Source organism: Desarmillaria tabescens (assembly GCF_030435595.1).
Source record: "Desarmillaria tabescens strain CCBAS 213 chromosome Unknown EV420scaffold_10, whole genome shotgun sequence".
Lineage (NCBI taxonomy): Eukaryota > Fungi > Basidiomycota > Agaricomycetes > Agaricales > Physalacriaceae > Desarmillaria > Desarmillaria tabescens.
The window spans coordinates 1,358,254-1,379,770 of NW_026848309.1; the positions used below are offsets into that span (position 1 = coordinate 1,358,254).

At 47.7% G+C, this 21,517-nt stretch overlaps 9 protein-coding genes and 2 non-coding genes across 11 annotated transcripts; 4 read left to right on the plus strand and 7 right to left on the minus strand.

The window, feature by feature from the left end:
- The first annotated feature begins 824 nt into the window (after positions 1-824).
- EV420DRAFT_147268 (uncharacterized protein) lies at positions 825-2,512 on the plus strand. Its single transcript, XM_060469072.1, has 5 exons — positions 825-1,246; positions 1,296-1,532; positions 1,595-1,835; positions 1,886-1,909; positions 1,963-2,512. The coding sequence occupies exons 1-5, from the start codon at positions 998-1,000 to the stop codon at positions 2,040-2,042; spliced, it is 831 nt and encodes a 276-aa protein (XP_060333822.1). The 5' UTR covers positions 825-997; the 3' UTR covers positions 2,043-2,512.
- EV420DRAFT_147331 (uncharacterized protein) lies at positions 2,513-3,714 on the plus strand. Its single transcript, XM_060469124.1, has 3 exons — positions 2,513-2,894; positions 2,952-3,093; positions 3,141-3,714. Exons 1-3 carry the CDS (start codon positions 2,715-2,717, stop codon positions 3,305-3,307), a joined length of 489 nt encoding a protein of 162 aa, XP_060333823.1. The 5' UTR covers positions 2,513-2,714; the 3' UTR covers positions 3,308-3,714.
- An 876-nt stretch (positions 3,715-4,590) lies between these two features.
- On the plus strand, positions 4,591-4,697 carry EV420DRAFT_t99. Its single transcript has one exon. It is a non-coding gene; the product is annotated as a tRNA-Met (tRNA).
- A 2,289-nt stretch (positions 4,698-6,986) lies between these two features.
- On the minus strand, positions 6,987-7,520 carry EV420DRAFT_1640372 (uncharacterized protein; the record flags this gene model as incomplete). Its single annotated transcript, XM_060477094.1, has 6 exons — positions 6,987-7,004; positions 7,057-7,087; positions 7,140-7,150; positions 7,209-7,274; positions 7,308-7,402; positions 7,451-7,520. The coding sequence occupies 6 exons, from the start codon at positions 7,518-7,520 to the stop codon at positions 6,987-6,989; spliced, it is 291 nt and encodes a 96-aa protein (XP_060333824.1).
- A 174-nt stretch (positions 7,521-7,694) lies between these two features.
- EV420DRAFT_147651 (uncharacterized protein) lies at positions 7,695-8,652 on the minus strand. The gene is made up of 4 exons (XM_060469340.1): positions 8,355-8,652; positions 8,264-8,304; positions 7,813-8,206; positions 7,695-7,766 (listed from the first exon to the last, which is right to left on the minus strand). Exons 1-3 carry the CDS (start codon positions 8,515-8,517, stop codon positions 7,916-7,918), a joined length of 495 nt encoding a protein of 164 aa, XP_060333825.1. The 5' UTR covers positions 8,518-8,652; the 3' UTR covers positions 7,695-7,766; positions 7,813-7,915.
- Positions 8,620-13,076, minus strand: EV420DRAFT_147629 (P-loop containing nucleoside triphosphate hydrolase protein). Its single transcript, XM_060469328.1, has 8 exons — positions 12,662-13,076; positions 11,182-12,612; positions 10,285-11,132; positions 9,700-10,234; positions 9,559-9,646; positions 9,437-9,501; positions 9,101-9,386; positions 8,620-9,048 (listed from the first exon to the last, which is right to left on the minus strand). Exons 1-8 carry the CDS (start codon positions 12,974-12,976, stop codon positions 8,723-8,725), a joined length of 3,894 nt encoding a protein of 1,297 aa, XP_060333826.1. The 5' UTR covers positions 12,977-13,076; the 3' UTR covers positions 8,620-8,722.
- Positions 13,077-13,758, minus strand: EV420DRAFT_147616 (uncharacterized protein). The gene is made up of 3 exons (XM_060469319.1): positions 13,603-13,758; positions 13,227-13,545; positions 13,077-13,159 (listed from the first exon to the last, which is right to left on the minus strand). Exons 1-2 carry the CDS (start codon positions 13,662-13,664, stop codon positions 13,245-13,247), a joined length of 363 nt encoding a protein of 120 aa, XP_060333827.1. The 5' UTR covers positions 13,665-13,758; the 3' UTR covers positions 13,077-13,159; positions 13,227-13,244.
- Positions 13,759-14,086: 328 nt separating this feature from the next.
- EV420DRAFT_1528898 (MFS general substrate transporter) lies at positions 14,087-16,304 on the minus strand. Its single transcript, XM_060472520.1, has 10 exons — positions 16,142-16,304; positions 16,024-16,093; positions 15,875-15,970; positions 15,712-15,824; positions 15,526-15,658; positions 15,196-15,474; positions 15,077-15,139; positions 14,805-15,026; positions 14,287-14,689; positions 14,087-14,220 (listed from the first exon to the last, which is right to left on the minus strand). Exons 1-9 carry the CDS (start codon positions 16,271-16,273, stop codon positions 14,472-14,474), a joined length of 1,326 nt encoding a protein of 441 aa, XP_060333828.1. The 5' UTR covers positions 16,274-16,304; the 3' UTR covers positions 14,087-14,220; positions 14,287-14,471.
- A 12-nt stretch (positions 16,305-16,316) lies between these two features.
- Positions 16,317-18,673, minus strand: EV420DRAFT_1762228 (major facilitator superfamily domain-containing protein). The gene is made up of 10 exons (XM_060480693.1): positions 18,580-18,673; positions 18,114-18,521; positions 17,993-18,062; positions 17,843-17,938; positions 17,682-17,794; positions 17,496-17,628; positions 17,166-17,456; positions 17,050-17,112; positions 16,775-16,996; positions 16,317-16,724 (listed from the first exon to the last, which is right to left on the minus strand). Exons 2-9 carry the CDS (start codon positions 18,240-18,242, stop codon positions 16,812-16,814), a joined length of 1,080 nt encoding a protein of 359 aa, XP_060333829.1. The 5' UTR covers positions 18,243-18,521; positions 18,580-18,673; the 3' UTR covers positions 16,317-16,724; positions 16,775-16,811.
- Positions 18,674-19,320: 647 nt separating this feature from the next.
- Positions 19,321-19,392, minus strand: EV420DRAFT_t102. The gene has a single exon. It is a non-coding gene; the product is annotated as a tRNA-Glu (tRNA).
- A 95-nt stretch (positions 19,393-19,487) lies between these two features.
- On the plus strand, positions 19,488-21,355 carry EV420DRAFT_1746351 (uncharacterized protein; the record flags this gene model as incomplete). Its single annotated transcript, XM_060480162.1, has 6 exons — positions 19,488-19,811; positions 19,870-20,228; positions 20,276-20,449; positions 20,507-20,777; positions 20,843-20,950; positions 21,003-21,355. Exons 2-6 carry the CDS (start codon positions 19,911-19,913, stop codon positions 21,353-21,355), a joined length of 1,224 nt encoding a protein of 407 aa, XP_060333830.1. The 5' UTR covers positions 19,488-19,811; positions 19,870-19,910.
- Positions 21,356-21,517: the final 162 nt, after the last annotated feature.

The following is a 21,517-nucleotide window of genomic DNA, read 5'->3' on the forward strand; positions in this document are numbered from 1 at the left end:
AACGAGGCATTCACGGGTTTCAACGAAGACAGTATCGTGATGCTTCCTAGGCCCAATGCTTGAGTCATCGGAGCTTCCCTATTAGACCATTGTTCCCGCGCTTGACTATGCATCATTTAAAAACAGAACAAAACCGGTGTCTTTGGGGCAGACGCTGGTTGATGCGATTCTGAGGTGTGGCAACTGAGACAGTTCATCAATTCTCACAAGAATTTGAATAATTACCTAAAACCCACGTGGTACAGTAATGATGAAATTTTGTACCCCTCCATCTCCGACTCTCCGATGATTTCCGTTCGCTGCCCAATGCATGCGTGTAGCATGGGCTAGTCCACTCGACATGTCAAATAAACTTGTAAAATCTTCCTCGCAAGTAATTTATTTAACACATACAATACACTACTTACCAGTAACCCCCGCTAGGCAACGAGTTTTGAATCCGGGGACTCGACCCCAGATACTCTGAACGGTTCTTCTCGATTTTCGGGGGGATATCGACCGGCAAAGTGCGTATTAATCATTAGAGTTTGATGTTCGATAGGAAGGAAATTTGGAACCTTATACCTACTTATGCGCGAATGCCGACTGATCGACCTCCCCAGGCGCAAGGCCGTGACAACCTGATCTCAGGCTCTATTCCCTCGTTCTCAAATTCGTCTGCGTATGGACCGGTCCACTGGCTAGACTATTCTTCCCTGAGGTGTGTGAACCTTTTCTCACGTTACAGGGATTACGTCGTCTGGAACGTCCTTGACCCGGTTTGGCCTACCGTGCTTGTTCTCAGTTGATACCCTGATAGCATGGCCTCGTTGCAGTACGTCATTTTTGATTGACAGCTGATCTCTGTCAACATTGTTCAGTTTAGCTCAGGAAATTTGTGTTTTACCCCCCGAAGCTTGAGTAGCTTCTTTGTCTGAACCACGAGAACACGATTGTCTCTGTCTTGCCACTTTGAAAATCGAAACCGTATTCAATTTGGAGACCCTTTTCCGAGTCCATGGCTCCGGTGATAGTAATAATTCATTATATTTTTCTAACAGAACTGAATACAGCGATAGTCAGCCCATTCTTCTCTGGCTCAGCGTCTTCTGTCTCTCAAACACCCACCGTCATGCCTCAGGACTCTGATATGCGAGCTGCTGTAAAGGGATTTTCAACCCAGTTGCGGACTAGGATTCTTCAAGCATGGGTGATGAAACCGACGCCGAACGACGAATACGCATACTGTCAAACGAGGGGTCGCTTGGTACGGTCGCTTACCCATCCTCGTAGCTCCAATACTGAACGACTTTAAGACACCTTGCTCACGCTGCCTCTCCATGGATAGCGTCTGCGTTGCCTATAATATCGGCTGCTCCAACTGTAGCTTTAATCAAGTTATCTGCAGCCGTTTTCTCGACGAAAAATATCATCGCATCCAACGGTTTATCGCCATGGACGTTGCGTCGATTCCTGCTTTAGTTCAGGCATGTCTGGATCTACAGCGTCAAAGCTTGGTGCCGGTGACGATGAGGAAGACGTTCCAGTTCTCGGTAAATCAATCCCTGGCCTGCTACATTCGGGACTGACACCCTCTACTACCCTTGCCTTGCAGGAATATCCCAATGCCTTACCTAGGCACAGTTTCTCACGCGCCGAGACCTGCCTGCCAGTCAGCCAGCCCAGTTTTAAGGAAACTTTTCCCTCGCACCTTTTCCCCGGGGTCGATGGCGCACGCACGGGAATGGAGACTGATGTTAACAGAGTGATCCATTCGTTGCGTCAACACAACGAATATTTGCACAGAGAGAATGAGCGACTACATGAAAGGTTTCGTCTTGAAGTGGAGCGCAAAGGTACGTCTGTCGTCGATTTGTTAAGGTTCCATGAACGAGCCCCGCCTTAGGTTTAAAACCCGTACAGCCAAATGGTATAGCATCTGTTTTATGAAATATTTGCTCGTGGCTTCATCATGCATAACAGATTTCAAGCTATCTCATCGCTCCTCCGATGGCGGCGACGAGTTTGACGAAAGTAAGCATCTGTTTTCTTGTCTTGTCTAAATTCTACACCTTCTCATGGGGCTGTCATGTAGAGCCGTCTAACCAGCGGGCCCATATGGCTGACTTACCACCCCGGCTTGCTCGCAAGCACTTTGCCTAGCGGTAAAGGCCCTTCCATCGTGTTGGATCAGGGCATGTATAGGCTATACATAGGGAAATTGTATCTGATACCAGAAGCGCCCTGCATCATGATCGCGAAATCGCCCAAAGTCTCTTAATTACCCGGCTGGGATGAGGAATCGTAACCACTATTTTAGGACATATCTGGTCTCCATGAGCTCGGGAATTTTTCTCATAGAACAAACTGCCGTTGAACCTAAGCATCAAGTTTGATGGCCATGTGAGGCTAGGTACCACCGATGTAGTGTACGGGGAGCTGCCGCCGCTAGGACATCCTCACAAATGTTTCTCTCGCAATATAGGTCAAATTCTCGCCAGCCCAGGCTTCTATTTGCAGCGAGCCAGAGACGTACAGGAACCAGTGTCCAAACGACTTTTTCTCTGACATCTAGATTCAAGAAATCTTAAGATCTCTTCCTATCAAACACCGAAGTGGTAAAATCCGAACGGGTTTACCAATGTAGCTATAAAAGAAATATGGGCTTCACGTCGATCTATCAGGATTCTCGCAACAGCTCGTTATCCCCCTAAAGCATACCTCACCTCGCCTGCATGTCGTCGATACCCTCATTTCGCATGAAGACAGGCGGAGGGAGGAAGACTGTAACGTTTGATACATATCCTTCCGCCAGCCCTCCGCCCAGAGGTGTAAAACGTTCTATCGAGGAGGTCGATACGTGTCTCGATGACTCTGAGGTCGTTGAGGGACGCAGGCATCCTATGTGGACGGCTGTGAGTACGGGTTCTCTCCAAACACGTGGTAGTGGTGTACTAACGTAGCTTGCTTAGACTGACAGGCTCGCCTCAGCTAGTATAACATGCGATGTAAACACATTCGCTCCGGCCTCATTGTGGGCTTCGCCTTGGGCATCCCATTCAGTTTATGATGAATTGACGGAAAATGCGATGGCTGCGAATGTCCCAGTCGAAGGTCAGCTACAGCTCTGACAGCGTGAACACTCTGACCTTTACTGCCAGTAGCTATGGGACGCAGATTTGACATTGCTTCGAGCCAGACGACGACCTCTGGTCTCTATGTGGAGATCACCCGTATCATTTCCCGGTTGATAGAAGGGAACATCACACGAAATGATTTGATTGGAGGCCTTCAACGAGTGGCGAGCCAGTTGAAGCATTGGGATTGAACGCCTAGTTGCGCCATTCGAGCCTTCTGAAGCGAGGAGGATAATACAAAAGACACCTGGTGTTACTAGAGGCTTCCATTCGTGTTGTCCAGTGATTTTTTTCCTATTATTGTTCAATAGCAGTGAAAATGCAGAAGCTAATGAAGATGACAGATAAATATTAAACTGTCTAGAGAGAAAAAAAAACACTTGAACCAAATCATTGATCATCATCATCATGGGCATTAGACTGACAAGATAGGATAAAATAGGGAGTACAGCGCAATGTGATTGAATAGAGCCAAGGGCTCCCATCAAACAGCCACAATAATGGTGACAGTACGTCTACGTAACATCAGAACACACTAGGCACCTAAGGACAGATACGCCGGCATAGTTAGAGCCACTGCAAATGACCAAGTAAAAAAAAGGCAACAGCCACGGCGATGACAAGAACGAGTGACCGTCGATAACGACTACGACGACGAGAAAGCCGAGTGACCGCCGGAAACACGGAGGAAGCCTCTTAGAAGTAGGATCATCAGAGACGAAAAGTCTCGGGGGTATTGATGTTTGTGGCGCATAGGTAATATTGTCCGACGTTAAAATTGAAAGAACCATAAATTATTGGAGGGTCTCGTCAAAACCATCATTGTGATCTTGGGTGACATGCCGTGGGTTCCTCCTTATTTGTGTATCTTTAAGATTCTTCGACGGAGAGATGCACAGGTGACTGCTCACGAAACAAAGCGACGGCACAAAGTGACCGCAGTGCGCGGCTTCATCCTAAACTTATAATCTCCTCTCACAATATTTGATAGCAAAGATACGGTCCTTGAGAACAGTGAAGGAAGGTTAGACCGAACAGACTTGGGAGGTTCCCTGACGACGAGGTACCATGGAAACATAAGTCAGAGGTCTTGCACCGAATACCAGGGATACGGCGTGCAGAAAAGAGGGCTTGAGTCTAGGCATTAAGGTCTGCTCGTGCGCATTCTATCTGAAGATCACAGAAACACAGATACAGTACGGCTAACACTCTGTTCCTGTCGGAAGTCTTCCATGAGACTGAAAGAGTAAACATAGATGCCAAGAGGTCAGAACGGTGCTAACTATCCGGACGTTAGCGCTGTTCGCGCAGAAAAAGTCACCAGCTGCAGCTAAGAGAGCCTCGAGAAATCCGCTCCTCTATGTCGACTCTACACCAGCAATGGTATGAATTGAATGAACCTGATGGTGTATGCGGAGGCTGAGGCTGAGCTCTACAGACACATTATAGTCGTGATTTCTAGCATAGACATAGGGCCTCCTTGGCTCAGTTGGCTAGAGCGCGAGTCTCATACTTACGGTATGAGAGTGATTAGTCATCTGGCAATCTCGAGGTCGCAAGTTCGAGCCTTGCAGGGGGGCAGTAATTTTGAGCTTTTTTTTACCCTTGATGACGCTCTCTGAAGTCTGAAATTTTAGGGTTGCGCACGAAACCTTCAGGGGGGGGGGGGGGTAAGTAACCGTTTGTTACCGACCCCTCCCCAGGGGGCAGACTCCTTCCCATTCTCCTTCATGGGGGGTAAAAGCTGCTTCGCAGCTGTGGGGTATCACATCGTACAGTTATTTACCGGTCATTGGAACGCCGAAAAATGTTTTTTGTCCCATCCACCACACATCGTCTTTTTCCTCAAATAAAGTAGCTACAAATTTTTTAATATTGCTCAGTGATATCCATACAAAGTATGAAGTGGATCAAGGCATCTATTATTGAGATATTCGTAATTTACGGTGTTTCATTGACTGGTAAATGACCACGTGGCAAACCCCTGCCAAATTTGCATCACTGTTCGATTTTTCACGGGGTCAGCAGTCGCGCTAAAATCCCCAAAAAATCACTAAAAATCCATAACATCTATGCCTCCGATTATACAACACTGTCAGGCAGCGGAACTGGGGAGAAGGAGGCTAAATCAACTGTTTCAGTGACTGATGGTGTTGCAATGACCTGTCAATAACTGTATCTTATCTTATCAGTGCACGTGACTTTCAATAAATTTCTTGAACCTTATTTTTTTATACCCCCCATTACGAAGACTGGCGTCTTTTGCGGTGGCGCTTTGCGCGTGTTTGGCTGAACCTTCTCCTCCTGCCCATTTTGCTGCCTTTTGGTATTCCTGATATTGCCTTGTTGGCTGCACGTAGTCTATATACCGTATTTAATTTCATGTCATCTCATTTTCGGAATAAATTATCCTTGTTCTCACCTGTCTTACGACGCCCTGTGAGTGAGCTATCTGTGCATACATTTCAGGATGTTATGCTACACGCAGCAAAAAAGCAGCATACCCTGGCTAAATCAGATTATAAGCATTCTTGAAGAAACAATGTAACAATACTTGATGTCTTGGTGCAGGTCCTTCGAATTCAGGAAGTACGACCACTGAGGCAAGGAAGGTTCAGCCAAATATGTGCAACGCGCCACCGCAAAAGACGCCAGTCTCCGAAATGGGGGGTAAAAAAAATAAGGTTCAAGAAATTTATGAAAGTCACGTGCATTGATAAGATAAGATAAAATACATTAGGGTCTCGTCATACTGCGAAGCGAGAGTGGGAAGGAGTCTGCCCAGGGGGGTGGTTTTGCTACGGTAAGTTACGGTTACTTACCTTATCACGTGCATTATCACATGACTAACGCGCCGCAATTGCCGAATTTTTCGAAACCTTTGTCTTCGTGTTTTTATACATTTTCTTGATGTAATTCAAGGTAATTCAGTTGTGGACCACTCATCTGTAAAATATACAATCCAAATTGAAATATGCGTGTAGTAGTACTAAATTGTTCTGCTCGACTACCTGTCACATGACAGGTAAGTTACCTCGACGAAAACCCCTCCGGCGAGGGAGGGTAAGTTACCAGTAACTTACCGCTAACTTACCGGGAATAAACCCAGGTGTATCAAAACCTTGGGTTTCGTGCGCAACCCTAGTCTGAATATGTGTTACGGTGTTAGTAACGTTACAACTTACTATTATGAATGCCCAAGGGCAATCATGCAACAAGTTACTGGTCAGAAACTCTGGGCCCAGTTTCTTAAGACTCCGGTTAGTCGGGTGAGTAGTAAATTGAACCGAAAGTGTTCCCCATATGAAGGAAGCGGAACGTGTATTCTTTTTCATTCCCCGACCCCACATTTTCGGGCCATTTACTACTGTAAGGGCCGGTTTCTGTTAGAGTTCTACACACCCTGAGGCCTGAATTGTCAAGAATATTCGCCGCCGTAGTTACGTTTCTGCGCGACTCTATGATTCGATTTAACCCCCATCGCACGCATCTTTCAACAATTATGAATGCGTACGCCCAAGGTCTTATGAGTACTCATGACGGGAGCGGCAGAGCTGGGATTGGTTCGGTCCCGTAGTAACTAGACATCTGCTGACACTCATTGACATCAGTAGAATGTAATTCGTAGATACCTACTTGTAGTTACGGACGTACGTTACGCCTCTGTTCAAGACCGACGACTAATACAACTTGCTTCCTTCCTTCCTTATCGACGTTATGTATATCTATTCTATTTATATTTCATGCTTGTCAGACACTAGACGGTATCCGACTGATAGAGAAAATTTTCCTCATAAAATCATGCGTGACAACTCTCGATACATCGAAGAGATAATGAACAGATCACACTTCTACTCCCTAACTAACAAATCATCTCGCAGGGGCAGCCTAAAACAACTTCGTCACAAATAATGCGGATTAAACGGTAGAATCAACTCACAAATGATATCGCCGATGCAGTCACAGCAGCCCTAAGTAAGAATGAATACGTCGAAGAATGCGACGAGTATTTGAGCCACTTACTTCGCAGCATTCTATAAAGGAGTACGGGGTAAGTTGATGTTGATTGCGGCGGAGGTATAAAGGTCTCACCGAAACAAAGGAAGCAGCCGACGAGTCCGAGGAAGCAGTCCTGCGTTGAGCACGAGGTGAGCAACGCTGAGTTCAATGAATACCGGGAGACAAGCGGACCTTTGCTGCACCTCCTCCACGCAGACGCATAGCTTGTCTCTTGTGCTCGCACTCATGAGTCTGAGTTTGGGTCTGCGCCGGGGGGTTGGTAATGTCTGGGAAGAGGGTCGGATGTAAGCTACATAAGAAGAAAGAGTACGTACTCATTCCATCTGCAGCTCGCGGCTGGGAGTCAGTGGGAGCCTTGGTGTGTGCAGCAGGTGGGGGGTTCATGGTGCTGATGGACGAGTGAGGGAAAAACGGGGCGGATGTAGGTGGCTTTATATATCCAGCATTCGCATATTAATAGACGCTGCACGAGGCCTGGAGCCGTGACGTCACGTCGCCTGCGGGGTTTCTCTTTGAAATGAGGGTCATGGCAAGCGGGAGCCATGCTCTAATGGGCCTCTAATTCTATGACGAACGTGATGAACGATATCTGGGGCCAGAAGAATGCAACAGCGGTGGAGCATACAGGTGCTGAATACAGAATCAGTACAGTTTAAGATAGATCTGAAGGACGTACCTGACTATCCGAGTCCGAGTCTTCTCACGATTCAAGGCTATGCGTAGCGCAGCACCTCATGCTGTCCAGCAACCCACGCAGTTGACGTTGCAATCAAGATGCCCTATCGGTCAAGAATGCTGGGTATATGCGCGCGCTTGAGCCCAAGGCAATGAACAAGATGCCTGCCGTTAATTGTTCTGCATCCCACGGGCCAAGCACCCTTGATCATCGAACGTGATTCGTAGCTCGTGCGTGGCTGGGGCAACATAGAATGGACGTCGTGTCGCGGAAAAGGCGCATGTCCCACCATGGCAGCACGGTCCGTTCGGCTACCCCACAAAAACGGAATTGAAGGCAGTGTTATGTGTATGAACAAGAGGATCTTCGCATCCGAAATTAAGAAGTTGCCGTGCTTGAATATCGAATAGGTCAGCCGGAGATTGCGGGCAAGAGTGTTTACAATGTATACCTTGCCCTTCCTTCGCAACGCCTTGGACTTCGCCTTCAGCGCTGACTTCAGGTCAGTGAGTGACGCGCCAGAATAGGAGTTACAGTCTGACTGTCTCTGTCCGTCTCAGGCGACCCATCAGCAAGGGTAGGAATTGACGAATAGCACCGCGGGGGCCACGTAACAGCAGCAACTGAGGGCTGCGTTTGTCTAGTTCGTGTCGCTCCATGCGAAGAATTCAGTGAGCTGGACGCAGAAAGATAGACGAGAGTCATCGTGGTCACAAGCAAAGGAACGTGGCCGATTCCAGTCGGCCGATCATCAACTATATGAAATTTTTTTCATGAGAATACCATGGCAAAAGATACAATTTGTACCATCTCTGATATATGATACCTGATCAGTCGTCATACTTCGCGAGGCATTAGAACACGGTTATTGTTAAGAAGATTAGGTATATAATATTACAGCCTGGGTAAACTATGCTCTGGACTTGCGCCGTCTCTCCACCTTAAACCTTGCTTTCACTAATTTCAATACCACATATGCTAGCAGACGATATAGCACCATCGCAACAACAATAGCACCGAGATTAAGTTGCGCATCGATTCCTCCCAGCTCGAACATATCTAATACCTGCTCCCCGGAACTAACGGCACAAGTGCCATCGACAAGCCGTTGATCATCGTCGCATGAGAATACCTGCCCACGGAATGCGTATGGCATGATATTTCGGATCGCATAGCCTAGGGGTGATAGCTTGTTCAGCCCCTTCAGAAACGCGGGCATATCCAAGCTCATCAGACCTGTCGAAGACGTTCAAGCAACGAAGAGAACTACAACGAAGGATGAATGTACCTGCCATGAACATCGCGACTGATAAGATCACGTTGGTCACATTAAGCGCAAGCCCGGTGTTTTCGTTGAGTAAAGTATTGAATAAGATACCGAGTGATTCCCCGGCGTTGACGATGCATAGCGCATTCAGAGATACGACCAAGAACATACTGACTGTCCGCCGGAGATCGGTCGCGATAGCCGTTAATGCGGAAAATATCAAGCAAGATAGAACCTCGCAAGGCAATTCCAATAGGACATATGCGATGAAGAATGACTCGATAGAGTATGCTCCATCATCGTATTCCTACACAGAAATTTAGTGGCATATCCTGTGAAAAGACTGATGAATCGTACCCTGTAGAAAATATCCCTTTCAACAGGATAGACTGCAATATTCTGCAGCATTCCGACAAAATACACTACACCAAGGTTGTAAATGACTTTCCATGCAACAGATAGAGCAGAAGTGAGCTTACAAGGGAGGATCTCCTGGATACAGCCAACGCGATTCTGAATGCTGATGTAATTGTGCCCAATAGGAGAAAAAAAGAGACTTGAAACGACCTTTTCTTATGCATCAGAACGCTATCGATATGAGTATAACACTGAAGACATACCCCAAGCCCCAGAACGTTCCCAAACCTCGCTTCCGGAACTGTTTTCTGATGAATAAATGCCAGATATCCGCGCTTCAGAAGTATGGGTAACGATGTTGTAAGCGGCGACATCTTCTTTTCATACTTCTTCAAATCCAGAGAAAGCCCGGATGTTTTCTTCCGATCTTCAACCTTGTGTGTCTGCTTTCGGAATTCCTCAACAAGCCTATCCACCTTGACTCGGCTGAGTTCCTCTTGCTCGGCCTCGCGTAAATCTACAGAGACTACATCCAAAGCAAAGTCGGCTGGGTTCATTGTCGAGGGGCACTTGAACCCAACAGACGCCATATACTCTAGCATATCGCATGCAGGTCCCGAGTATGCCACCCTCCCTCCCTTGGTTAGAAGGAGTACATTGCCGAAATGCCTGAATAACTCGGACGAGCTCTGATGAAGGGTTGTAATGATCGTCCGGCCTTCTTCCGCTAGCTGCCGCAGAACATCCATGATTGATGCAGCTGTGAACACGTCCAATCCTGAGGTGGGTTCATCAAGCCTGCAGACAAAGCGTTCAGAAAAACGAAAGAAGGGAGCAACAAAACTTACATTAACACCTGAGGCTCCGTGAGCACCTGGATGGCGATACTAACCCTTCTCTTCTCCCCACCCGAGATACCTTTCGAAAGCTCAGTCCCGACCAGCGTATCCGCACAGTCCTTCAACCCCATTTTATGCATCACCTCATCCGCCTTCTGCCTCTTCTCCTCCTTCGACATCCAACTTGGCAGTCGCAACCCGGCAGCAAATCGGAGCGTCTCCCGAACGGTAAGATATGGAAGGAGTGCCGCGTCATCCTGCATCACATATGAACAAAGCACGCGCACAACGTCGCCATTTGCAACAACTCCGTTCAGCGCAAGATCTCCCTCCGCGACGTATGTCGTCCGTAGAGTCGACTGGAGTCGTTGCGCCATCAAGTTCAGCAATGAGGATTTTCCACTGCCTGAGGGACCGAGGATGACGTTGACTTTGCCTGCTTCGAAGCATGTATTGATGCCTTGCAGGACTGTACGGCTCTTCCCTCCCCGTGTGCGGATGTGTAGCGTGTAATCAATAAGATCTATATCTACACCAGCCACCGCATTAGCTGCCCGGCTGATAACTTTGATATTCTTTTGCTTGGGTTCATCGGCTGTGCGTTTGGTTCCTAGGACGGTGATATTGATCTTGATCACAAACAAGAGGAGGATTTGGAAGATGAGATACAGAATGGCGAAGCCAAGCATAGCAACGACCGGAATGGTCGTCCAGTCCTTTCGCGGAACAGCAAGAGACTCGATGATAAAGTCACCACGATAGGTGATGCAGTTGGGATCTGTCCGTGCGTCTCCAGACGGACAATCAAAAAATCGGCCCTTAAATTCGTTATTAACTAGTGCAGTAAATGCATAGAACTAAGATGGAACATTAGGCAGACAATAGAGTATTGTGAGATTTACATACCAACTGCGATATCCACTTGATCCAGCGCAGATATATAGGTATAGAATTCCCTTGTATGAAAAATCCGCAAGCGAAGGTATAGGCAGTGAATGCCAGGTTTGCAACTAGCGTCGCAGTGGCAAAATTCCGAGAAATAGCGGACGAGAGCCCCGCAAATGATACGGAAGTAAAGTGATTGAGCAGGCCGATCGCAAAGTAGAAGAAGAAGCGCGAGGCCGAAGGCGCGAATCCAATCATGAAATAAGATATGGCGCAGAAAACCAATGGAACAATAATGTCCTCCAATAATAGGTGGGCAATGCGATAGCTCAGAATCCAGGGCAAAACTCCAACAATCCCTTCGCCATGTTCCCGATCGAACACAGGCATTTCTACAACAGTCAAACGATAAACCTCATACATGACGATCAAGTAGCCTTGAAGTCCGACTGCAGTATACAGTGCTGCTTGCCGTGAACGAATACCAGCTATCGAATCCGGCAGCTGTAAAAATACCAACCCAACAACCACACCCATTAAGACCGCCTCGATCCATGAAGTTGTCATCCCTAGTGGGTCTCGATAACTCGTTTTTAGGGTACGCGAAAGCAGAGTAAACACTGTCCGTGATACAGGCACCTTGTTATGATCAGGTACCGCAGACCGAGGAATCAAAGTCGTTGTCGACTCCGTTTCTTGTTTTGCAAGTCCCTCCGGGTAGCGTTTAACCGACTCTTCGTGCCATGCGCTAATGAGCCTGTTGACACGAGCTCGTGCTGCTTCCTCAGTCTCTGTGGTCCGGACGTCGATCGCTGCAGCATCAATGAGGTAGTTGGCGGGGTTGACATGATGGTCAATTGGGTTCAAGTGACCCTCGAACCACGGGACTGCATCTGAGATGGGTCCAGTGTAAAGAGTGTGTCCCTGCGCCAGCAGCGTCACCCTGTCAAGCATGAAGAAGATCTCAGAACGAGGTTGGTGTAACGTCATGATGATGGTTCTGCCCTTCTTAGCCATGCTTTGCAGCGTCTTCACCAATTGAAATGCGCTGGTAGCATCTAGCCCAGTCGTTGGTTCATCGAGAAAAAGTACGGACGGATTTCCGAGCAGCTGAACGCCGAGGCTAACTCGCCTTCGTTCCCCACCCGAGCATCCTTTCCGACGGAATCCGTCCCCGACGGGAGTGTCGGCGCATTCCTTCAGTCCAAGTTCAAGAATGATTTCTTCAACGAGTTGAGCCCGTTTTACACTGGTAATTGAAGCCGGAAGACGAAGATCAGCCGCATACATAAGGGTTTCGCGTACGGTTAGGGTCGGTAGAAGAATATCGGTTTGAGTAACATAGGCGTGGGTAATGTCGGAGATAGATGGTGAGTTGTTGTATAGGATGTGCCCGTGTACGGCAAGGTTGCTGGCATGCATTCGTCGCGACAGGACATTCAACAGTGTAGTCTGAACGATGTCAGTACACAGCGGTTCTCGTAGAGTCTAGAATACTCACTTTGCCGCTACCACTGCTGCCAATAATCCCAGTCAAGCTCGCATGAGGAAAATCCGCGTCAATCTGGGACAACAGACCCTTCGACACACCCTTTTCTTCGTCCAAGTTCTGATTCTTTGCAAACCAGCCACGGCGTCCAGTATGGACCTCCACCGAAAGCCGCCGTATTTGCACATCCACCGGCGCGACCGCAGAAAAAGAGAGTTTTTCTTGATGTGTGTCGGTGAGATACCAGTCCGAGACCATGCGAGGCGTCTCTACGATGTCTACCTGCTTGTCGATGGCAGACATGTCTATGGCGGCCGTGCTGGACATGGAGTATCAAAATTCTGCAGGAAGTAACATGGGCGTGGAAGCCTAAGGGCTCCCGGAGCTAGCAAAGGCCAGTCGTTGATCCACGATCGAGTGCCATGTCTGATGACGCGACCATTCCCACCATGCGTCATCAACATTGGTAGCAACAAGCTCACGCTTCAAACGATCCACAATCCAAGGCGACTTTTTTTCCATCGCAAAGAATACTAGGTCAGTGTTTGAAAGGACACGGCGGATGTGACGGACGCACAATATTAATGACCGTTCCTCAGTACCAGTATCCGTCTTGAATGCAACATAAGATCCGAGCCAGCATAGTATCGATAGCCAAGCCAGTTGTATAGTGATGGTGGTCAGAGCGGAGGATGATACGTAAATGAGCGTAAATGTCGCAGTTGCGGCCGTTTGAAATTCGGAGCGTGATCGTCATCTGTTGTCGGTCGTCCCAGTGTCGTCCCGCACCAGGTTCGACGTGCCGGGCCCTTCTTTCGCTTATCCTTCTCCGCCCTTTCCAGGGTACGGGCGAATGCTTGGACCTCGATATGAGATATGCCGCCAAGCTCTGTAGGGTTGAAGGTACGTCCATCTCTGAGTCTCTGGTACATTCTGCCCTGACTACTGCAGATCTTGTGGTGAATTCAAATGCTGCAGCGAGGACGCACGCTACGTGATCCGTAACCGCAGACATCGTTGTCAAAAATTTCGGACAGACACGCCCATCAGCGAGAATAAAGATCAGAAAATGACTTCTTCAGTGAGAGGTATCTTCAGTGGCTCACCATTTAGTTCTCCAGTATAACCGTCTTTCACAGACAAAACTCTTTCACGCTCAAAGATCCATTCGTTTTCACCCATGTCTCCATCTCGAGTATGATTAATGATTCCTCAGCAGGTTTTTGTGGAACGGCCCGTGGTTACTTTGAAAGCTGCTCTGACGCGAATCTATGGTTCATCAATCAGATGTCTTTCAAGTCACATTTCAATGTTTTGTCTTACCATGGGGTTCAGCTGTTGTTCGATTCTGCATGCATGCAGGGCGTCACTTGATGTTTTCCATACAAGACATTCAGCTCAAAGGCAGCTTTCGGTAACGGCATCGAAGAAAGACGGTACTGTTGCGTTCGTGGACATCCGATGATGATGGATGTCTTCAACAAGGAAGCGACGAAGACTTATTAGAGTCTACTACGGATTTACCACGGCTAATAATAGCAAATATGCTCGCGAGGACAACATTCCTCACACTGTGTCAGTGACATGATAGGCAGCTAACTTATCATGATACTAATAGTTGCTTATCATGATACGACTCAGGGCACCCCCCACAGCTTGTTCCCATCTCCAATAACATGACGTGCGAAGCGGCACTTTCCCGACGCTACGGTAACAAGATGAGTTTGAAGAAGTGACTTATTGAATACATCTCTAAGCTCGCCGACTTACTAAGGACGTTGGGCATACCAGCAACAAATGGAATGTGAGGGTCATACGGTATTTATACCCTTTGCCTTCTAGAACGAATAACATTCATGTTTAAGCCCCAGCCCAACAATGCCACGCTGGCAGCACCAGCAAAACACGACCCCACATACAGAATCATATTCTCAAATCTGCCATCAGCAGCCTGGAATCCCGTACTGGCTGAACCAACAGCCGAACCGGACGCCGTTTCTAGAACAGACGAGATCGGCGTGCACAAGATATTGCCCACGCCTCGGGATAGCATGAGGTAGCCCGAACAAGTACGTGGCTAGGTTTGGGTCGTCTTCTAGGGTGATGTAGGATCCATATTGGTACCACCGATAAACAGAATGTTAAAAGAGCTTACTTGCGATGGGAGAAACAAACCCAGTCCAAAGACTACTCCATCCCCCTGCCAGGATACCGTAAGCGATTCCGAAGGCAAGAAGCCCAGCTAGACTTTGGGAGAGGACACCCCATAGAACGAACGTGGCCAGAGATGTCACGAAGAGGGTTGACATCCCCAAGAGCCATGGATTGAACTTATCAGAGAGGTAACCCATGGAAAGACGACCAAGTACAGAGGCTCCTAGAAGCCAAGTTAGTAACGTAAGCCAAAATCTTTGAGACGGGGTGTACCGTTGAGGAGAGCGACAGTCAATGATGGATTCGTAGGGCTCAAGTTCATCGCATGAGCAAACGCTAAATACACGCCACTGCGGAGTCAGAGAATATCGCGAGAATGAACCTGAGCTTACTGGGAAGCCATACTATCGGGACAAAGTACCCGAATCCCTGGAAGGTGTTTGCAGCAAGAAGGATCCAAAATGACGCGCTTTTAATCCATTCTCGTGAGCGAGGAGGTGGCACTTGTTGACGGCTCCTGGAGTCAGGAATTAGTGGTTTGACAAAGGGGAGCGTGGGTAGAAGGAGAGCTGCGAGGGCGACAGAGAGGATCCGTAATGTTTTGGCAGTCCCGTAGCGCGAAATCAATTCTGGAAGTATTAAGGGTAGTATCAGACCTCCGGTAGCCGTCCCTACAACCTTATTCAGTATAACCACCGAAGAGATGAAGAGGATTCACGCACCAGCAAAGATGACACTATTTGCAAGACCCCTCCGGGTCACGAACCATTCAGACATGTATGATATGCACGGAGCATACAGAAGGGATCCACCAACAGCGTATAAGACACCTTGAAGGCCTATTAAGGTTGAAACCTGGCATTCCCAGCTACAACAGACCGTAAATCTCGAAGAAGAGAGCTACTTGCTTTGGTGGTGTAGCTCGCACCCAACAGGCTTGCCCAACAGAGGGTAGCGCCTACCCACATGAACATTCGCCGATGGTAAGGATACTTCGCGGTGATGGGGTAAATTATGGGGCCTAGTAACAGATGCTTAATGGGATCAAAGGAAGGGCGGGTCATGCTTTACTTGAGCAATATATGATCCTTGATGATAGTGGCCTTATTAGAGGAAGTAGAGATGAGGTGTGGGGTTGCGATGAGAAACTTGGATCGCTGAGGTAGCCTGCATTCACGAGTCAGCCTAGCGAGGGCTATTCTAGATGGATGAATTCCTACCATCAAGGAAAACTCCAAAGGCATTGGGGAATCCCCACACGAGTCTCTCAATGAAGAATGCTGCAACCAGCTACTTAATATCAGTGACCGTAATGCAAAAGCACTTTGATTCACGCACGAAGGACCACGCGTCAAACCCTCTGTCTACAGGTGCTAACGACGACTCGTTTCGTGGAAGCGTGTCTTCTTGCGAAAGAGAAATTTCTGAGTTCATCCTCGAGAGCTCTATGTTCTCTGTCTGTATCGACATGATTAGCTATAAGGTGGGTGACGAAGTATGACTCGAAATCGCTGAAAAAATACCGATCGGTATTTCCGGAAGGCCGGTCCGACCCAGATTAGAAGAAAAGACGTTTGAGGTGGTCACGGCCGAAAAGAACAAAATAGGCTATACACCTTATCCCTATTCCTAATAAATTATTCCACATTCAATTCAAGTTGCGCGGCTTCGAGCCCGGTCTGCCCTCGAATCCAGTGCCCACCCTAACAGCGCAACCCCTGCAGCACCCGCAAAACACTCCCCACATACAAAATCATATTCTCAAATCTTCCTCCCGTCACCTGAAACCCTGTGGTTATCTCGCCAGTAAAAGGACCTGACGTCGTAGCCAGCGCAGATGAGATTGGCGTGCATAAAATGTTGCCTACACCTCGCGAGAGCATAAGATATCCGATTAGATAGGTCACCAAGTTTGGGTCTTCTGAAATGGGAATGAGTAATGAGAAGGGGTATGCATGAAAGAAGTCATACTAGCGATGGGAGCGATAAATCCTGTCCATAAACTACTTCATCCCCCAGCGAGTACACCGTAGGTGATACCAAATGATAGAAGTCCAGCAAGATTTCGCGAGAGCAGGCCCCAGAGGATAAATGTAGCGATTGATGTTGAAGATAGTGTAGATAATGCGAGGAGCCACGGATTTAGTCTGTCAGCTAGGTAACCTAATGACAGACGACTGAGCAGAGAGGCGCCTGTGAATACATTTCAGAAGGAGTCTGTGTCCTGTTTGAACTCAGCGACGCACCATTCAAAAGTGCAACAGCCAGCGAAGAGCTGGTACTGCTCAGGTTAATTTCATGTGCAAAAGCTAGAAGAAGAATCCTCCATTAGCTCAAATTTGTTAGAGGTACGAGCACTGACTTGGAAGCCATACAACAGGCACAAAGTAGCCGAGACCCTGAACCGTATTAACGGCAAGAAGGACCCAGAAGGTGGGACTATTCATCCAGTCGCGTGAACGAGGAGGTGTTACTTGAGCACGATTTCTAGATTCAGGAAGTCGGGGTTTGACTAGTGCAACAATTGGTATGAGAACTGTTGTAAGCACGACAGAAATGATTCGGAGAGCCTTCGCAGATCCGTGACGAGATATGAGGGTTGGCAATACGAGAGGGAGAATCAAACCACCAGCAGAGGTTCTTGAATGCAGGACTTAGAAGAGAGGTTCAATGAGAAAATACCTGTACGAACCAGCGAAGATGACACCGCTTGCAAGACCTCTCCGCATCACAAACCATTCGGTCATATAAGATATACAGGGGGCGTACAGGAGCGATCCGCCGATAGCATAGAGAATTCCCTGTAGGCCAATTAGGACTGGTACCTGGATATTTGGTGAGAAACAAAGCAAGGATCATGGTGGAACGCCGTGCTTACCTTAGTCACAAAACTCGCCCCGAAGAGACTTGCCCCGCATACGATTACGCCAATCCACATCATTGTACGACGATAGTATGGATATCGCACATTAATGGGATAGATTAGGGGACCTAGTAGCCATTTAACAAGTTTCCAGACCAAATTAGATAAAATGTTACCAGAACAGAAAATCATTCCCGATGACAGAGACCCAATGAGAGGAAGTAAAGTGGATGCATGGGGCTGGTTCACAAATTTCGGATCGTTGAGGCAGCCTGCCAGTATTATTGAGTTGGCGCCTGTTCATAAAATACTGAGGTAGGACGCACTATCAAGGAAGACACCAAACGAGTCTGGGAGTCTCCATACAACTCCTTCAACAACGAATGCAGCTAGTAGCTAAGCCAGAGATAATCATACTTTCAGAGAGTAGATCAAGGGAGGACGTACATATGACCAAGCGCCGAATCCACGGTCCACTGGTGCAAGAGACGACTCATTTAGTTGAGCATTATCCTCCAGCTGTGAATGATGAGAAAGGTTACTGAGCTCGATGCTCGTTGGTCGTGCCGACGACATGACTCAAGCCTTCTGGAATGATCTCAGTCCTCGGAATATTCAGATATGTTCCGCAGTCTTCAGGGCCGGACTGCAGCGGATGCAGTATTCCGCCGTCCTTGCCAACATCATAAGACAAATTTTGTGGCGAAGAAGACACAACAAAGATGGGGAGGGAGGAGAAGGAAGGAGTGATAGTAGAAGAGAGCTGCGTCAAGAATATATCCAAAAACGCGAAGACAAGTACAGTATTTCCCCCTTCCTTGAGTCAGGACTTTGAGTCTAGCTTTCCTTGCAATCCTCATGGCCCGAAAAGTCAAAATAAATTCACGAATGTATAAATGGACAATAGAGGTACCTCTGGTTGCAATATTGTGGAGATCCAAGAGTGTTCCGTGGTAGGTCCCCTCCAAGCGACTGAAATGATTGAAATGTCACGGAATTGGTTTCCTTGAGTCGGGCGTGACTGCACCAAAATTGGCTTGGAGATGTGACACTCACGTCACGCGTTCTAGCTCATTTATCATCTACGCGTACTTTTACCTCATATTTCTGCTCAAATCCTTCAAGTATTGGTCACAGATCTAGAGCTATATGTCTATTTTAGCTGTTAGGAACACCCGATGAACAGAAACCTGTATACAAATTAGGGAATTCTCATGACAAAAGCTGAGCCACCTCAATTAAACCAAATTGTGGCACAAATACGTGTACAGAATCAGTAGATCTTTACCTCCCGCCACAAAACTTTGCACAAATGTTCTCAAGAGGTAAATAAAGGTTTCTACAAAAGGATCAAAACCCTGCTCTATAATTGCGGTCGAAATTAATGTTTGACTCAAGGAGGGGTGGTGACTCAAGGAAGGGGGAAATACTGTAGTGACTTCTTGCGAAATTCTGAAAAAAATCCGCAATTCCCACGCGTCAGTCATTTGATCTTTTCAGGTGAGAGGTAGGTTACAGCAAAACACCTTCGAGGACGAATTGGTAAAAAACGTTAACTTACACCTGGAGGTTTTGAGTCTGACTCCGGCCGAGGCCCGACAACGCAAGATGTTCCTCCTGTTAGAAGGATGCCAAAAAGCTATGCGCTTATCGATTCCGACACGGGGAATCGAACCCCGAGCTGCCGCGTGAAAGGCGGCAATGTTAGCCGTTACACCATATCGGATCGACAGCTCCCGCTTCTGTTCGCAAGATATTGCTCTACGCATGCATTGTACCTTGCAAAGGGTGGCACCCCCAATAAGTACTAATGGTATGACACTGCTCACTATATCCCTACAAAAAAGCGGGGCAGCTAAGAGCTTTTATTTATTAGGCCTGCCCTTAAAACCTGATTACACGTCAAGTCAGAAGATGAATACCGGGTGTTTTCATGGACCAAGTTGTCTTTTGTGATAGGCCATGGCCAACGCAGTGTTAAATGGTGGACCGTGGTACCCATGTTCGCAATACCACATTTTTTCACGTGTAAAGGCCGGCGGCGGTGGAGAATAGATCCCATGGACCGAGCAATATGCCTGGAGCACCGAACTTCAAGGATCAAGCTGTTGTCGAGCTGGGCAAATACCGAAGCAGGGCATTAAGGTAAGATATCTGAATACTTATGCGTTCAACATTCATTTGAGCCCTTTCTCTCACCCAGGACTATCTTTTGTCGGAGTTGGTCGAGTACACGTAGTGAAGATGTTTCCAGCTGATGGGAAGATCTGCACGACAACACGTAACTTTACTTTGAATTCTGTGGTCGGTAAGCAATTCAGCTTCCTTTTGTGTCGAATCGAAGATCGCGCGGGAAAACACTGGCGCGTCTGGAAACTACGAAAATTCTTGGAACATTCATCACTGAGGTACTTATATATTCACGACCTGTTTTATGGCTTTCTCTTCTTCTTCTCTGCCTTCGTCCATCCTTTAGCTCTCATGATGGATTTGACCACCAAGCCTAGCGCAAAGAACGGTGCAAGCAAACCTGGTCCAGGAAACGATTCCTCTGGATTCAAGGTACTTGCATCATTGAAACCGCGGAATGGCATCTAACCTTTCATCAGGCCAAATCATCACCCAGCGCTGCATCCGAATTGGTGTCTGCCTCCACTACGAAGAAGCCCGGTCAACCTAAAATGGCTGCTCGGCGGCCTCAGAACCAGCTCCCCGTCACTCCACGACTCATCTCCAAAGCCGCTCGACCGTCCGAATCCCAGCCACCAGAGGTGCACCAGATTGTAAGAATATTCCTACTTTTGGTTTTTCGTGCATAGTAGAATTAATACCCTACGCAGTCCTCTACAGAATCTTCCCCAAAGGATACCACCAGCGAACTTCCTTCAGACTGGGAGGCGAAAGTGGGCATGAGCGCGCGCACCTTGTGGTCTCAGTATAGCGACAACAAGGGCATGGTCCCTGTGAACAAGGGAAATAGGGCCGCGGACAACGTCTCGGTAAAGATTGATGATGTTGATGGGTTCCTCTCGTCGACTCCCATCCAGGCAGGTCCATCAGCTGAGCTTCAGTTCGGTTCAGCTCAGCTCCTCAGCCACCCAACCATGGAAGGTAAGTTGAGCCTTTGAGCCTTTGCAACCGCCAAACTGACATTCCTTCGTTCTCCCGCGATGTAGCACAAGGTGATACGTCCGAAAACCAAGATTCTGAGGCATCTGCCGACCTCATCGCCACCCTCGAGAACGAAAACCGTGCTCTTTTGGATACGATTATGGAGCTGCGCAGTGAGTGATATCTCATGTTTTCCAATACTTCAATGACACGCTACCTCCTTAGACTCGAATAACCACATCAACGAACAACGCCGCAAGGTGGGTATGGCCGAGTACATGTATATCCATCTCCAGCTGCTCCAGCTGCAGCGCTCCATCACCAATTTCGAGAACCGCAAGATCTCGATGGACAAATTGGTGAATACATTCAAGCAGCATTTGCGCGAGCTGGAGAACATCGGGAACAAATTTTTAGAGGATATTCCAGAAAACTTTGGTCGTACTGAATTTGATGAGATGTTTTCGGGTGTAAAGAGGGAGTCGGAGTCTATCGACCTTGAACTAGAGGCGCCCCCGGCCAAAAAGTTCAGACCCACAAACAGTGCTTACATGGCCAAGGGTAGGCAGGCGCAATAGATACTAGTGTTCCTTGTATTGATTTCTTGACATACATATTAATGTATTACGTGTAAAGCTTGGTATTTGCATTCATTCCGTCTGATTGTATGGGAAGTGTCGGTACGTTGGGTCGTACTGGGGTAATGAAGGGTATCCGAATCTAGTCTAGTCATAAAAACA